This window comes from Oncorhynchus gorbuscha, linkage group LG01, assembly GCF_021184085.1.
Source record: "Oncorhynchus gorbuscha isolate QuinsamMale2020 ecotype Even-year linkage group LG01, OgorEven_v1.0, whole genome shotgun sequence".
Taxonomy (NCBI): Eukaryota; Metazoa; Chordata; class Actinopteri; order Salmoniformes; family Salmonidae; genus Oncorhynchus; species Oncorhynchus gorbuscha.
Genome location: NC_060173.1, coordinates 28,066,779 through 28,084,485, shown reverse-complemented (window position 1 = coordinate 28,084,485; position 17,707 = coordinate 28,066,779). Strand labels below are relative to the sequence as shown.

Sequence of the window (17,707 nt, the reverse complement as noted above, 5' to 3'; positions counted from 1 at the left end):
CCTATTCCCTGCTGGTCACCTCCCTATTCCCTACTGGTCACCTCCCTATTCCCTACTGGTCATCTCCCTATTACCTGCTGGTCTTCTCCCTATTCCCTACTGGTCACCTCCCTATTACCTGCTGGTCTTCTCCCTATTCCCTACTGGTCACCTCCCTATTCCCAACTGGTCACCTCCCTATTCCCTACTGGTCTTCTCCCTATTCCCTACTGGTCACCTCCCTATTCCCCACTGGTCTTCTCCCTATTCCTTACTGGTCATCCCCCTATTCCCTACTGGTCACCTCCCTATTCCCTACTGGTCACCTCCCTATTCCCTACTGGTCACCTCCCTATTCCCTACTGGTCACCTCCCTATTCCCTGCTGGTCATCTCCCTATTCCCTACTGGTCACCTCCCTATTCCCTGCCGGTCACCTCCCTATTCCCTACTGGTCACCTCCCTATTCCCTAATGGTCACCTCCCTATTCCCTGCTGGTCATCTCCCTATTCCCTACTGGTCACCTCCCTATTCCCTACTGGTCACCTCCCTATTCCATACAGGTCACCTCCCTATTCCCTACTGGTCACCTCCCTATTCCCTACTGGTCACCTCCCTATTCCCTACTGGCCACCTCCCTATTCCCTGCTGGCCACCTCCCTATTCCCTGCTGGTCACCTCCCTATTCCCTGCTGGTCACCTCCCTATTTCCTACTGGTCACCTCCCTATTCCCTACCGGTCACCTCCCTATTCCATACAGGTCACCTCCCTATTCCCTACTGATCATCTCCCTATTCCCTACTGGTCACCTCCCTATTCCCAACTGGTCACCTCCCTATTCCCTACTGGTCTTCTCCCTATTCCCTACTGGTCACCTCCCTGTTCCCCACTGGTCTTCTCCCTATTCCCTACTGGTCATCCCCCTATTCCCAACTGGCCATCTCCCTATTCCCTACTGGTCACCTCCCTATTCCCTACTGGTCACCTCCCTATTCCCAACTGGTCACCTCCCTATTCCCTACTGGTCTTCTCCCTATTCCCTACTGGTCATCTCCCTATTCCCCACTGGTCTTCTCCCTATTCCATACTGGTCATCCCCCTATTCCCCACTGGCCATCTCCCTATTCCCTACTGGTCACCTCCCTATTCCCTACTGGTCACCTCCCTATTCCCAACTGGTCACCTCCCTATTCCCTACTGGTCTTCTCCCTATTCCCTACTGGTCATCTCCCTATTCCCCACTGGTCTTCTCCCTATTCCCTACTGGTCATCCCCCTATTCCCTACTGGTCATCTCCCTATTCCCTACTGGTCACCTCCCTATTCCCTACTGGTCTCCTCCCTATTTCCTACTAGTCACCTCCCTATTCTCTACTGGTCATCCCCCTATTCCCTACTGGTCACCTCCCTATTCCCTACTGGTCATCTCCCTATTTCCTGCTGTCATCTCCATATTCCCTACTGGTCACCTCCCTATTCCCTACTAGTCACCTCCCTATTCCCTACTGGTCACCTCCCTATTCCCTACTGGTCATCTCCCTATTCCCTACTGGTCACCTCCCTATTCCCTACAGGTCAACTCCCTGTTCCCTACTGGTCATCCCCCTATTCCCTACTGGTCACCCCCCTATTCTCTACTGGTCATCTCCGTATTCCCTACTGGTCATCTCTCTATTCCCTACTGGTCACCTTTCTATTCCCTACAGGTCACCTCCCTATTCCCTACTGGTCACCTCCCCATTCCCTACTGGTCACCTCCCCATTCCCTACTGGTCACCTCCCCATTCCCTACTGGTCACCTCCCTATTCCCTACTGGTCATCTCCCCATTCCCAACTGGTCACCTCCCTATTCCCTACTGGTCATCTCCCTATTCCCTACTGGTCACCTCCCTATTCCCTACTGGTCACCTCCCTATTCCCTACTGGTCACCTCCCTATTCCCTACTGGTCACCTCCCTATTCCCTACAGGTCACCTCCCTATTCCCTACTGGTCTCTCCCTTTTCCCCACAGGTCACCTCCCTATTCCCTACTGGTCACCTCCCTATTCCCTGATGGTCACCTCCCTATTCCCTACTGGTCATCTCCATATTCCCTACTGGTCACATCCCCATTCCCTACTGGTCATCTCCATATTCCCTACTGTTCATCTCCATATTCCCTACTGGTCATCTCCCTATTTCCTGCTGTCATCTCCATATTCCCTACTGGTCATCTCCATATTCCCTACTGGTCATCTCCATATTCCCTACTGGTCATCTCCATATTCCCTACTGGTCATCTCCATATTCCCTACTGGTCATCTCCCTATTTCCTGCTGTCATCTCCATATTCCCTACTGGTCACCTCCCTATTCCCTACTAGTCACCTCCCTATTCCCTACTGGTCATCCCCCTATTCCCTTCTGGTCATCTCCCTATTCCCTACTGGTCACCTCCCTATTCCCTACTGGTCACCTCCCTATCCCCTACTGGTCACCTCCATATTCCCTACAGGTCACCTCCCTATTCCCTACTGGTCTCTCCCTATTCCCTACAGGTCACCTCCCTATTCCCTACTGGTCACCTCCCTATTCCCTACTGGTCATCTCCATATTCCCTACTGGTCACATCCCCATTCCCTACTGGTCATCTCCATATTCCCTACTGGTCATCTCCATATTCCCTACTGGTCATCTCGCTATTTCCTGCTGTCATCTCCATATTCCCTACTGGTCACCTCCATATTCCCTACTGGTCATCTCCATATTCCCTACTGGTCATCTCCCTATTTCCTGCTGCCATCTCCATATTCCCTACTGGTCACCTCCCCATTCCCTACTAGTCACCTCCCTATTCCCTACTGGTCACCTCCCTATTCCCTACTGGTCATCTCCCTATTCCCTACTGGTCACCTCCCTGTTCCCTACAGGTCAACTCCCTGTTCCCTACTGGTCATCCCCCTATTCCCTACTGGTCATCCCCCTATTCTCTACTGGTCATCTCCCTATTCCCTACTGGTCATCTCTCTATTCCCTACTGGTCACCTTTCTATTCCCTACAGGTCACCTCCCTATTCCCTACTGGTCACCTCCCCATTCCCTACTGGTCATCTCCCCATTCCCTACTGGTCACCTCCCCATTCCCTACTGGTCACCTCCCTATTCCCTACTGGTCACCTCCCCATTCCCAACTGGTCACCTCCCTATTCCCTACTGGTCATCTCCCTATTCCCTACTGGTCACCTCCCTATTCCCTACTGGTCACCTCCCTATTCCCTACTGGTCACCTCCCTATTCCCTACTGGTCACCTCCCTATTCCCTACTGGTCACCTCCCTATTCCCTACAGGTCACCTCCCTATTCCCTACTGGTCTCTCCCTTTTCCCCACAGGTCACCTCCCTATTCCCTACTGGTCACCTCCCTATTCCCTGATGGTCACCTCCCTATTCCCTACTGGTCATCTCCATATTCCCTACTGGTCACATCCCCATTCCCTACTGGTCATCTCCATATTCCCTACTGTTCATCTCCATATTCCCTACTGGTCATCTCCCTATTTCCTGCTGTCATCTCCATATTCCCTACTGGTCACCTCCATATTCCCTACTGGTCATCTCCATATTCCCTACTGGTCATCTCCATATTCCCTACTGGTCATCTCCATATTCCCTACTGGTCATCTCCCTATTTCCTGCTGTCATCTCCATATTCCCTACTGGTCACCTCCCTATTCCCTACTAGTCACCTCCCTATTCCCTACTGGTCATCCTCCTATTCCCTTCTGGTCATCTCCCTATTCCCTACTGGTCACCTCCCTATTCCCTACTGGTCACCTCCCTATCCCCTACTGGTCACCTCCATATTCCCTACAGGTCACCTCCCTATTCCCTACTGGTCTCTCCCTATTCCCTACAGGTCACCTCCCTATTCCCTACTGGTCACCTCCCTATTCCCTACTGGTCATCTCCATATTCCCTACTGGTCACATCCCCATTCCCTACTGGTCATCTCCATATTCCCTACTGGTCATCTCCATATTCCCTACTGGTCATCTCGCTATTTCCTGCTGTCATCTCCATATTCCCTACTGGTCACCTCCATATTCCCTACTGGTCATCTCCATATTCCCTACTGGTCATCTCCCTATTTCCTGCTGCCATCTCCACATTCCCTACTGGTCATCTCCATATTCCCTACTGGTCACATCCCCATTCCCTACTGGTCATCTCCATATTCCCTACTGGTCATCTCCATATTCCCTACTGGTCATCTCCATATTCCCTACTGGTCATCTCCATATTCCCTACTGGTCACCTCCATATTCCCTACTGGTCATCTCCATATTCCCTACTGGTCATCTCCATATTCCCTACTGGTCATCTCCCTATTTCCTGCTGCCATCTCCACATTCCCTACTGGTCATCTCCATATTCCCTACTGGTCATCTCCCAATTTCCTGCTGTCATCTCCATATTCCCTACTGGTCATCTCCATATTCCCTACTGGTCATCTCCATATTCCCTACTGGTCATCTCCATATTCCCTACGGGTCATCTCCCTATTTCCTGCTGTCATCTCCATATTCCCTACTGGTCACCTCCCTATTCCCTACTAGTCACCTCCCTATTCCCTACTGGTCACCTTTCTATTCCCTACAGGTCACCTCCCCATTCCCTACTGGTCACCTCCCCATTCCCTACTGGTCATCTCCCCATTCTCTACTGGTCACCTCCCCATTCCCTACTGGTCACCTCCCTATTCCCTACTGGTCACCTCCCCATTCCCTACTGGTCATCTCCCTATTTCCTACTGGTCATCTCCATATTCCCTACTGGTCACCTCCCTATTCCCAACTGGTCACCTCCCTATTCCCTACTGGTCATCCCCCTATTCCCTACTGGTCATCTCCCTATTCCCTACTGGTCACCTCCCTATTCCCTGCTGGTCACCTCCCTATTCCCTACTGGTCATCTCCATATTCCCTACTGGTCACATCCCCATTCCCTACTGGTCATCTCCATATTCCCTACTGGTCATCTCCATATTCCCTACTGGTCATCTCGCTATTTCCTGCTGCCATCTCCATATTCCCTACTGGTCATCTCCATATTCCCTACTGGTCATCTCCATATTCCCTACTGGTCATCTCCCTATTTCCTGCTGTCACCTCCCTATTCCCTACTGGTCACCTCCCTATTCCCTACTGGTCACCTCCCTATTCCCTACTGGTCACCTCCCTATTCCCTACTGGTCACCTCCCTATTCCCTACTGGTCACCTCCCTATTCCCTACAGGTCACCTCCCTATTCCCTACTGGTCATCCCCCTATTCCCTACTGGTCATCCCCCTATTCTCTACTGGTCATCTCCCTATTCCCTACTGGTCATCTCTCTATTCCCTACTGGTCACCTTTCTATTCCCTACAGGTCACCTCCCTATTCCCTACTGGTCTCTCCCTATTCCCTACAGGTCACCTCCCTATTCCCTACTGGTCACCTCCCTATTCCCTGCTGGTCACCTCCTTATTCCCTACCGGTCATCTCCATATTCCCTACCGGTCACATCCCCATTCCCTACTGGTCATCTCCATATTCCCTACTGGTCATCTCCATATTCCCTACTGGTCATCTCCCTATTTCCTGCTGTCATCTCCATATTCCCTACTGGTCACCTCCATATTCCCTACTGGTCATCTCCATATTCCCTACTGGTCATCTCCCTATTTCCTGCTGCCATCTCCCTATTCCCTACTGGTCACCTCCCTATTCCCTACTGGTCACCTCCCTATTCCCTACTTGTCATCTCCCTATTCCCTGCGGTCATCTAGCCCTGTGCAATCAGCAGCTGGGGAAACTGTGTCCCATGTCGACATAAACCACTATGACCACCTGACAGAATTCTGACTTCATGAAACTGCACCTCACCATCTGAGTTTACTGTATGTATGGATTGTAAACATCTTGGAGAGAAATAACTTCCTTCTGTCCACAGCTCACCACAACCCTGCTTCTTTATGGCCGTCTGAACTCAGGCCTAGGTTTCCTCAGGCCTAGGTTTCCTTTTTCCTCAGGTTATGTGAGCAGTAGCTGTGTGGACCTATGTCTCTCTCTCGAGCCTGTTCGGTAGTTGCAGTGATGAGACAAGATCGTAATTGGATTGCGATTGGACATCACGAAATTGTGATATCCAATTAAATAAGAATGTGTGAGGAGGGATGTTTATATTTCAGTGTGTGTGTGTAGCACTACATTCTGAGGTCTCCTAATATCTTTGTACATATGTTTTTGTGTCCTTCCAGTTGTAGGGTGCAGGAGGCCCCCAGTACCTATCCATGGCTCCACAGAGGGGATATTCCATCACTCAGGGGCGCGAGTCACATTCCGCTGTGACCCTGGGTTCGAGCTGAGGGGGATCCGCACCGCCATCTGCCTCCAGGATGGCACCTGGAGCACCCCTGCCCCCCAGTGTGGTTGTAAGTCGCTCTGGATAAGAGCGTCTGCTAAATGACTTAAATGTAAATGTAAATGTAAGAGGCCAGAGAGAGAGGGGCACAGCACAACGAACAATTTAGATGCTTGGTGAAAAATCCAACCTGATTGCCCTTAGAGACATTGACACTGTAGGTTTGTTTTATACAATACATTTGAGACATGTTAACACAACAGCTCCTCTAAGGAATAATACTTTACAACTCATCTGCAAATTCAATAGTGTCTGACAATCTGAATCGCAGCATCACTGATCCTACATGTTATCTGTGTTCCTCTGCAGTGCCTATGGTGAAATTATGCGCCATCCCAGCCAAGCCTGTGCATGGAGACCACTTCCTAGTCTACGGGCCCAATGATATCATCATAGCCCTGCAGTACCTGTGCTACCGGCCCTACAAGCTGAGCGGGACACACCAGAGGACCTGTTTGCCCAACAACACCTGGAGCGGAACACCCCCCACATGTGGTAAAGGTTAGGATCAGAGCAAGGCATGATGGGAATCAGAGTTTGGAGACAGTGGGAACAGGTTTTGATAGGCATCAAAGGTGGACCTACTATTATTAGGAATGACTATGTTCTACATGACCAGACAATTGATCATATTTCACTAGTAGAATGTGTACAACCATTCAGAATGGTTAGCCAACTGTATAACAACACTTATTTGAATCCAGAAATTCACTTGTTTTCTCTCTTTTTTTCTTACAGTGAATAATACACTTGCTGAACCAGGCAAAGACAAAGGAAATGACAAAGCAAGAGATACAGAAAAGGACAAAGAAAAGGATGCAGAAAAAGAGAAAGACACTGACAAAGACATTGAAAAACCCAAAGACAAAGAGAAAGACTATAATACAGGTATCAAAGAGGACGTGGCTGGTAAAGATCCAGACGCAGGCCTGAGGAACACAACAGTGGATGGTAAAGATCCAGACGCAGGCCTGAGGAACACAACAGTGGATGGTAAAGATCCAGACGCAGGCCTGAGGAACACAACAGTGGATGGTAAAGATCCAGACGCAGGCCTGAGGAACACGACAGTGGATGGTAAAGATCCAGACGCAGGCCTGAGGAACACGACAGTGGATGGTAAAGATCCAGACGCAGGCCTGAGGAACACGACAGTGGATGGTAAAGATCCAGACGCAGGCCTGAGGAACACGACAGTGGATGGTAAAGATCCAGACGCAGGCCTGAGGAACACCACAGTGGATGGTAAAGATCCAGACGCAAGCCTGAGGAACACGACAGTGGATGGTAAAGATCCAGACGCAGGCCTGAGGAACACAACAGTGGATGGTAAAGATTCAGACGCAGGCCTGAGGAACACAACAGTGGATGGTAAAGATTCAGACGCAGGCCTGAGGAACACAACAGTGGATGGTAAAGATCCAGACGCAGGCCTGAGGAACACAACAGTGGATGGTAAAGATTCAGACGCAGGCCTGAGGAACACAACAGTGGATGGTAAAGACAAAAACATAGACATTACTCTGGTTAACATCCCAGGACGAAACGAGGATAAAACAAGTGACAAAGAAAAAGAAACTGGGATCGAGAAACCTTCTGGAGGTACAAAGGATAAAGTGGACAGTAAAGAAACGGATGACATTGTAAACACAGTGGAGGGAGAGAGAGAAAATGACGTGGGGAAAACCATTGCAGACATAGATGGCAGTCCAGATACTGGGGGAGACACAGACGTGATACGGGAGATAGGAAAGACAACAGAGATCCCTGATATAGTGGTGGAAGATAAAGGACAGGAGGGAGAGAAGAAGACAGAGGATCCAGTAGATAAAAGCAGTGATCCAAACATAGTTGATCCTAATGACTTAAAACCTAGGGGAGACACAACATTTGCCATAGATTACACTGAGTTAAAACCTAGGGGAGACACATTTGCTGTAGAGTACACTGTTACGGATGTGTTTGGCACCAATGACATAGAGCAGGGTATGAATACAACAATGTCTAAAGACATTGTGAAGATTTTTATTCCAACTAGAAACAACAACACACAGTTCACCCCATATTCATCAGGAGGTCAGGAAACTGAGAGGCTGGTGGAAAAGCCACACGAAGATATAGGAGCAACTAAAGATATAGGCTCAACTAAAGATACAATGGCAAGTACAAGCAAACCTGAAGAGGAAAATACTGGAAAAGATTCTGACAAAACAACTGAAGAAGAGTCTGATGATGAGAAGAGAGAAAACCAAAGCATCACCCCGAACACTTCAGGTGCATGTTGTACAATACACTGCATTATTGAAACAGATATTATAATGACCCTCAGCATCTTACATTTTGTTCTCCAATCTCTCGCTAGCTCTCCATCTATCTTACATTCTGCACCTCCTCTCTTTCCCCTCTCTTCCCTCCGTCTCTTCTTCCAGAGGAGAGCTGTCCCCCTCTCCCACAGCTCTACCATGGGTACCAGCAGGTAGTGCCAGGGCTGGTGCCAGAGACAGTGGATTTCTTTTGTAATCACTCCTACGCTCTGAGTGGTGACGCCAGACGCACCTGCCAGCCTGGTGGAAACTGGGGGGGCACTCAACCCCTTTGTGTGAGAGGTAGGCACTGATGTGTGTGCGAGTTTGTATGTGTGAGTGCATGCGAGCGTGTGTGCCTCAACTTTGTGATTATCAACAAGGGACACACTGGAGCACCTGCCAGTTGAGCACTATTTTTAGCAGCCTCTAATCAACCCAACATTGAGAATGAAAGCAGCTGCCAGCCTGTCAGTAGGTATTAATGGGAACCCTGTGTGTGTGTTTGTCTGCAGCCTGCAGAGAGTCCAAGGTCTCAGAGCTGGTCAGACAGAGAGTTCTGCCTCCACAAGCTCCATCCAGGTATGTTACAGAGCACACATAATAATACACATTATAGAGTCTATATTTAATTCCAGACGTAAGCATTAACCACCACTATACTGTGTATCCACATTGCCATCGAAATCATCATATGTTTTTATTTATCTGACCTTTATTTAACTAGGCAAGTCAGTTAAGAAGAAATTCTTATTTTCAATGACGGCCTAGGAACAGTAGGTTCATGGGCAGAATGACAGATTTGTACCTTATCAGCTTGGGGATTTGAACTTGCAACCTTTCGGTTGCTAGTTTCTAGTCCAACACTCTAACCACTAGGCTAACCTGCCGCCCCATATATCAAAACCACATACATAAAACTTATAGTATATGTGCATAATCATATATCAACATAATTGGCACACCACACGAGAGAGACCATAAACACAATGTATGACCCTGATTAATGCACACATCACAACAGATGACTTAGCTCTTTTTTGTGTGTGACAGAACCACTTTACCATGTGAAGCCCACATATCAATTACGGAGCGGCTGCGGATCGGACTTTTCCTTTTCCTTTCTTCCCAACAGCTAAATGTCCCACAGCTTTGCATGTGCAGGATTCTCTACTTTAGGCACAGTCTCTACTCTCTATTCTGGCAAATGGTGCTCGATCAGAGTTGAATCAATATCTGCAAGATCACATAATGATAGTATTATACACAACAGAACCGAATATAACAGCATACTGTAGTGTAACGTTACTTTAAGACAAAAAACAGCACCTCATTTCCAAGGAGATTTTAGGATGATTGTGCGAAGATCATTCACAATTGACAGTGTGAAAAGTGAAGGGAGAGTGACCACACATTTTGGGGGGCGTTAATAAGTAGAGGTAATGAAACACATGCGCAGAACGTGATACAGATCTTTCCGGTATTCCAGGGGAACGGACGGGATTAGAACAGGGCGGTTACATACAGATCGACAGCCTCTGCCTTTAAATGAAACATTTAAAAACCTAAAAGGAGTTATACATACTGCTAGCCTCTTTCGGTACATTATACACTAGGTTGTTTCTGTAAAGGAATCTCAATGGAACCCTCTCATCTCTCAGGAAGACCCCTGTGCATAAGCTCTACTCATCCTCTGGGTTTGTGAAGATGTTCCAGTCTGTCGGCCCCACCAAAGTTCCCCCAATGCTATCCCAGCTGCCCCAGGGGTTCCACCACCTCCACACTCACATAGCGTACGAGTGTGCCTCTCCCTTTTACCAGCACTCAGGCAGTGCACGCCGAACCTGCCTCAAGACTGGCAAGTGGAGCGGGCGTCATGTCTCCTGTTCACCAGGTGAGGGCAGCAGAGCCACATTATTTGATGTATATCTTAATATAAAGGGAAGGTGTGTCTTGCCACCTAGGCATGCTAGAATTGCGCTTTCAAACCACACTTAGACACTAAGCAATCAAAATAATTGGATTGAAAAAGTAATATTCCAGGTTGGGTGTGATGTGGAATAAGGTTTCCATACAGTATCAAGTGTTGTTTTATCACTCTGGCAGATCTGAGGTTTAACATCTTCCTTCCCCTTCTTTCCCAACCTTCTCACGCCTGGCCACACTTTCCTCTCGTCCACCCTTGTCTCTCCATCCTTCTGTTTTCCCAGTGTGTGGGAAGCACCCCACCTTTGACCCCCAGAGCCCGGCAGAGTCCCACTGGCCCTGGCTAGCCGCCATCTACCAACGCCCCACCAACGGAGCAGGGACCAAGCTGGACAAGAAGGCCAGCCTTGCGGGGTCACTAAAGAAGGGGACTGGAGCTGAATCAGGTGCTGGGGTTGGATCCCAGGGGCAGGATGAGGCCTCAGGCTGGCAGCTGGTGTGTAGCGGGGCCCTGGTGAACCAGCGGAGTGTGGTGTTGGCAGCCCACTGTGTGACTGAACTGGGGAAGCTGTACCCTCTGGGTGCAGCCACGGTCAAGGTGGTGATGGGAAAACACTACCGCAGTGACCTCCGGGAGACCAAGGGCCTGCAGCATCTCAGGGTAAGAGAGGGGATGGAGAGGGCTTAAGGGTGGGGAGTAGAGAGTGAGAGTGGCTAAATGGGTTAGTGGGGGTGGGCAGTGAGAGTGAGTTTGGAGAGGAGTAGGGAATGATGGATGATGTGGTTGGCTGAGACCACCTGTATTTAGCCACACACTGCAATGATTAGACTGAAATACAGCTATGGTGTACAGTTCACCACACATGATGTTACACACTATAGGTACATTTATCAAGCCTTATGAGATGGTAAAAACTCAAGGTCTACATCTATATAATACCAATGGCTGGGTGGTTTTCAACCAGTGTCCAATTAAAATGTATAATTTCACAACGATGACATCATGTCTACTACATCTAGCCATGTGGCCTTTGGCCTTTCTAGGGAGTTTTTCCTAGCCACCGTGCTTTTACACCTGCATTGTTTGCTGTTTGGGGTTTTAGGCTGGGTTTCTGTACAGCACTTTGAGATATCAGCTGATGTACGAAGGGCTATATAAATAAATTTGATTTGATTTGATTTGATGTAAAACAGCCCCATGTTTTGTTTTACGTTCAATCATTGAATAAGTGCCAGAGAGCTACTTTGACCATAAGTAATCACCAATGTGGTTGTGCGACATGGCTAGTCTGGATCTAACCAACATATACAGTAGCGTATTGCCATTTTGCAGTATATTATAAATAATATGGTCTAATGGTGCATTATGCACTTTATAAAAGGCTGTCAATTAATATACACCACATTACCAAAAGTATGTGGACACATGCTCATCGAAAATCTCATTCCAAAATCATAGGCATAAATATGGAGTTGGTCCCCTGTTTGCTGCTATAACAGCCTCCACTCTTCTGGGAAGGCTTTCCACTAGATGTTGGAACATTGGAACATTTCTGTAAGGACCTCACTTTGTGCACAGAGACATTGTCATGCTGAAACAGGAAAGGGCCTTCCCCAAACTGTTGCTACTAAGTTGGAAGCACAGAATCATCAAGAATGTCATTATATGCTGTAGCATTAAGATTTCCTTTCACTGGAACTAAGGGCCTAGCCCGAACCATGAAAAACAGCTCCAGATCATTATTGCTCCTCCACCAAACTTAACAGTTGGCACTATGCATTGGGGCAGGTAGAGTTCTCCTGGCATCCGCCAAACTCATATATATCCGTCAGACTGCCAGATGGTGAACCGCGATTCATCACTCCAGAGAACGCGTTTCTATTGCTCCGGAGTTCAATGGTGGCGAGCTTTAAACCCTCCAACCGACGCTTGGCATTACGCATGGTGAGCTTAGGCTTGTGTGTGGCTGCTCAGCCATGGAAACCCATTTCACTAAGATCCTGACAAACAGTTATTGTGCTTATGTTGCTTCCAGAGGCAGTTTGGAACTCGTTAGTAAGTATTACAACCGAGGACAGACAATTTGTACCCGCTACATGCTTCAGCACTCGGCGGTACCGTTCTTTGAGCTTGTGTGGCCTACCACTTCGCGAATGAGCCGTTGTTGCTCCTAGCCATTTCCACTTCACAATAACAGCATTTACAGTTGACCGGGGCAGTTCTAGAAGGGCAGAATTGATGAACAGACGAACAGACTTGTTGGGAAGGTGGCACGTGGAAAGTCACTGAGCTCTTCAGCAAGGCCATTCTGCTGTCAATGTTTGTCTATGGAAATTGCATGGCTGTGTGCTCAATTTTATATCTGTCAACAACGGATGTTGCTGAAATAGCTAAATCCACTCATTTGAAGGGGTGCCCACATAATTTTGTGTATATATATAGTATATGTGCCCATGATTGAGGAGTGTGAGTGAGTTGCCAGGTAACAGCCAACGTCATTCCACTGACAGCCAAGCTGTCACCCTGCTGTTATGTTTGGCACAGGATCTCTCTTCTTTCTACAGCTTTTATTTTTTGACACCGCCTTTCTCTCTCAATTCTTTCTCTTACCATCACTCCTCTCTATCTCTGACAATTCCTTCTTCATTCTGACTACCCCTTCGCTCCCTGACCATCCCACCTGTACTGTTTCTTTCTCTGACCAGTCTATTTTCTCTCACTCCCTGATAATCATTTCTTTCTGGCTCTCTTCCCATCCCTCCTCTTTTCCTTCAGGTGGCCTCCATCTCTATCCACCCCAACTACGACCCCCTGGTTCTTGACTCAGACCTGGCAGTGATCAAGCTGCTGGACAAGGCTCGTATCGGGGAGAAGGTCCTGCCCCTCTGCCTACCTGACATCCAGGGGAGAGAGGTGACCTCCAGAGAAGGTTTGGTGACGGGCTGGGCCCCCCTGCCAGATCCCCGGATCGGGGAAGAGGAGCAGGCCAGGGTGGGTGTGCAGCACCTGGCCGACGTGGTGCCCTGCGAGCAGCAGTATGCCCGTAAAGGGGTGCCCGTGAGCGTCACGGACAACATGCTCTGTGGCCGCCAGCGACCCAACTACAGCCCATCTAACATCTGTCCCGCGGACACAGGGGGTATCCTGATCCTTCCGGCCCAGACAGGCTCCCCCCAGGACCCCTCTCTTGCCTCTCCAGAGGGGCAGGACACATCCAAAGGGGAGTGGCGGCTGCTGGGGTTGGTAAGTTTTGGGTATGACCAGGGAGAGTGTGACCCAGACCTGTTTACAGTGTACACACATGTGGCCAACTTCAAAGACTGGATAGAGAGCCATATGAAGTGACATCACCAGGATGTGACTCGCCCTGTATCTCGTTTTCCTCCCTCTCTTCAACCAACAATTCCCTCTTTTGCTTCATCATTATTCCCCCTCTTACTTTTATTTGCCAACATTTTTCTCCATTCTCCATTCTCATTTTTCTCAATTTTTCTTCCATCTACCTGCTTCTTGTCATACCCAAGCAGGGAGTGTGATCACAAAAGAGCAGAGTAACACTGGACTGTACAGTGCTCTGAACTGACTTTAGGAGGCCCTAACACAAATGGATCAGATAGAGCTGCCCTCCACTCAGCACAGTACTTCAGTGTTCAGGTTTTACCTTAAATTTGTTCTTAGACATGAAAACAAAAACCAGTTCCCTGGGAAAAGCTGGTTTTCATTGTATTCTTTGATATGTATATATAATGTAATGAATTATTATTAAGGCTCTGTACGTGGTTCAAGGGATGTACATATTGTATAGAAGGACATAAATGTAATGTTGTTTTTAATGAAAGATATGTGATTGTGTGTAAAGAAACGTGGGTCTGGTTAGAGTTGTTCATCGAGTGTGGTTCTGTGAGGTTTCATCCAGCATTAATTCAAAGGATACCCATGTGATTCTACTAAACAGAGTTGAGAGAGAGAACCTGGTGCTTGCTATGTAAACCAGACAGCCATTTGGCCAGGACCAGAGAAAGCCTATGAATGAATCCAGATCAAGTATAAGGGCTGCAATCGAACACCTGCAAATTGAAATCATTAACAAAATAATGGATGTGCCTACACAGTTAATAATGTGTGTATAACACAGTTAATAATTTAAGTGTTGACCCCTCTGCAAGCCTATAAAGAGAACAATTGGTAAGTAATCTATGGAGAAAGTGTAGTGTGAACATTTAGCTACAAGGTGGCAGTTTTAAAATGTCAATTTATATGGATTTATGTGGAGGGATGCTCTGGTATTGGTATTTTGGTATTTTATTAGGATCCCCATTAGCTGTTGCAATAGCAGCAGCAACTCTTCCTGGGGTCCACACAACATGAAACATGACATAATACAGAAGATGAATAGACAAGAACAGCTCCAGGACAGAACTACATCAATTTAAAACAAAGGCACACGTAGCCTACATATCAATGCATACACACAAACTATCTAAGTCAAATATAGGAAACAGGCTCAGCCCAAATCTCACAACCAGAGGGATTGGGTATTCATACACACCAAAATGGTACTAACTCCACTTTCTCTCTTAATGTCCACAACATCTACAAAAAAAGTCAGAACAAGCCCACAAGCCCAGCACAGTTTTTGATCAGCTTGTACTTATCATGACCATATTTGTGTGATGTGTGTGATGTACTGTAAGTGTGTGTGTGTCCATTGTTCTCTGCCATACATTGCAGCACATCTACCGTAGCCCACCTTGCTCTTTCTTCTCACACACGCGCACACACACAGAGACACGCAGACACACACACATGCAGACACACACACATGCAGACACACACACACGCAGACACACACACACGCACACACATATACACGCAAACACACACACAGTGTCTGAAAGATGAACAGATGAAGGGGTATTTCTACCACATTGGGGGAACTGCTCTGTCTGTGATTGTGTTATAGGCGCTTGGGTTATGAGTCATGATGATTCTGGGAACGAGAATGAGCTGGTGTTACTGGTGATGCTTAGGCTGGGGTGCCATCATTGTGATAGCACTTCAAAGCTTATGAAGAGTAAACAACCAATCATTGCATATACTGTTTGTGATTCAAATACAATAGTGGCCTCATGGCAATGTGAAATGGAAAATGGCAGTGAGATGTCCATCTTTCATTGTACAGGAATAGGAAACATCTTGGGAGGTGTTTCGACGACATCTACAAGATTGCCTTAGCAAGCTGAGAGACATCACATTGTAGAAAATCTGCTCTTGGCAACAATTACAATCTGACCATAGCCATCCGTTGGACACTCACTGCCCTGGTAGGAATAGTCTGTACAAAGGATACGTGGAGGGAGATCGAAGTTCAATAAAATCTTTTGATGGATGTCATCCTAGAGACAATATACTTTCTCTTTCGCACAGGAACAAGATTTATGAAAGCTTTTCTGTCCCCTTTCTCCTCCTGTTTACTGGAAATGGATAAGGTCCTCATTTAGGCCCTTAATTCTCCTGGGTAGAGAGCTTTTCTACCCCGGCTGAAAGCAGACGTATTCTCAGGCCCCTGTTAGTTCACAGGTCAACATCAGTTTAGCCGGCCAACACTTCACCACAACTTGACTGTTCTGCTGGGAACTAGAGTATGACCCTGAGCCCAGTGGAAAGCACCTGACAATGCTGAGAAAAGTGCTGCAATGAGGACGCTATAGAGTGTTTGCACTGAAGAGGCAGAGGGGCAAGGCACTTGACACCTGACGTAGGCCTACACAAAATGGCCGATCACAGTCCAGTGTCACAGTCAAATCAAGCTGTACTACAGATGTCACTAGTGCTGTGTGTTCTTTAGAGCAAAGAAAAGAGATCCGCCTTGACTCACTCGTTGGAGACTCCAGGGAGAGGGAATTAGACAACAAAGAGATCGCCTTCCTTCCTGTCGACATGAGAAAGCCGTAGGACTAGTCTTGTGATGTTCTCAGGGTTCTGCTGTGTCCATGGAGACCGTGCATTTGCTTTTAACCTCCCCAGTGGTGTTCGGTGATGTGTTTACGTCCCCTCGCTATCCCTACCACACAGACCACATACACACACCACCACCACCACCCCCACCCTCCTAGCCCCTGATCTACTCACCCTGCCTGCCACCCCATCCTCTATTTCTCCCCTCTCCATCTCCACCCCATGCATAGCTATGAGGGGCTTTAGGCACAAAACAGAACACATATTATCCAGTCCTATACATGTGCAGACACATATACAGTACTTGCACACATAAGCACCTATATTAAGATGACCAGATTTCTGAAATTAAAACCGGGGACATTTCCAGCTCGGCGGACAATATATAATTGAAATATCCAATGTTATATTATCTATGAAATAAAAAAAGGGGACAATTCCGGTTTCATGTATTTAGTCTAACAGGCCCACTGTGATAGACAGAGAAAACAACTGTTACAGAAACACTACAGACAAGACAGAACTGTCCGACCTGAACAGCCATTCAGTGGTCCTGGTAGTCTGGGTAGACTAAGAGCAGAAGAGAACATTAGCAAAATTGAAAAAAAAACAGACAATAGTATATGTGAAATACTGAAACAACATAATAAAGAAATAAGACGATGATGACGTTGGTACCTACATTGTATACTGATACCAACCTAATCTTTATATTTCTCAGAAGAATGTGTCTTCTTCAGGATTGCTCGGTCTTTGGCCAGCTTCTCCATGAACTCCTGGCAGGGGAGGTTGAATTTTGTCTTCACAATAAGCATGTCCTTGATGGTAGGAACAGTGAACCTATTTCTTGCTGCTGTCCATAGATCATTCATTTGGGAGAACACTCTCCGACTGGTGCATTACTTCCAGGTAAGCACATGACAACAGACACTAATCTAGCCAGGTTAGTGTGTGGGATGTCGTTCTCTTTGAAGTGGGTAACCATCGTGCTCCATCTCTGAATAAACGGTGTCTCAGATGTTTTCCATTCTTCAAGCGTTCCCCCCTTTAGAAACTCTTGCAGGCCAGTAACCTCATCAAACAATGGATCCTCATTG

At 47.5% G+C, this 17,707-nt stretch overlaps 1 protein-coding gene across 3 annotated transcripts in view; it reads left to right on the top strand.

Annotated features, from left to right (window-relative positions):
- The window catches only part of LOC124035702, a 50,165-nt gene extending 35,635 nt beyond the window's left edge, over positions 1-14,530 (top strand). Inside the window, exons 7-15 of one of the 3 annotated variants that reach the window (XM_046349312.1) lie at positions 6,259-6,432; positions 6,732-6,923; positions 7,161-7,349; positions 7,392-8,696; positions 8,852-9,028; positions 9,241-9,307; positions 10,387-10,619; positions 10,936-11,312; positions 13,428-14,530. In XM_046349312.1, coding sequence (XP_046205268.1) covers positions 6,259-6,432; positions 6,732-6,923; positions 7,161-7,349; positions 7,392-8,696; positions 8,852-9,028; positions 9,241-9,307; positions 10,387-10,619; positions 10,936-11,312; positions 13,428-13,997 — 3,284 coding nt within the window. In that variant the 3' untranslated portion in view covers positions 13,998-14,530. Of the gene's footprint in view, positions 1-6,258; positions 6,433-6,731; positions 6,924-7,160; positions 8,697-8,851; positions 9,029-9,240; positions 9,308-10,386; positions 10,620-10,935; positions 11,313-13,427 lie in introns of all 3 variants that reach the window. The other 2 variants (XM_046349302.1, XM_046349297.1) reach the window with 2 other exon arrangements.
- The last annotated feature ends 3,177 nt before the right edge of the window (positions 14,531-17,707 follow it).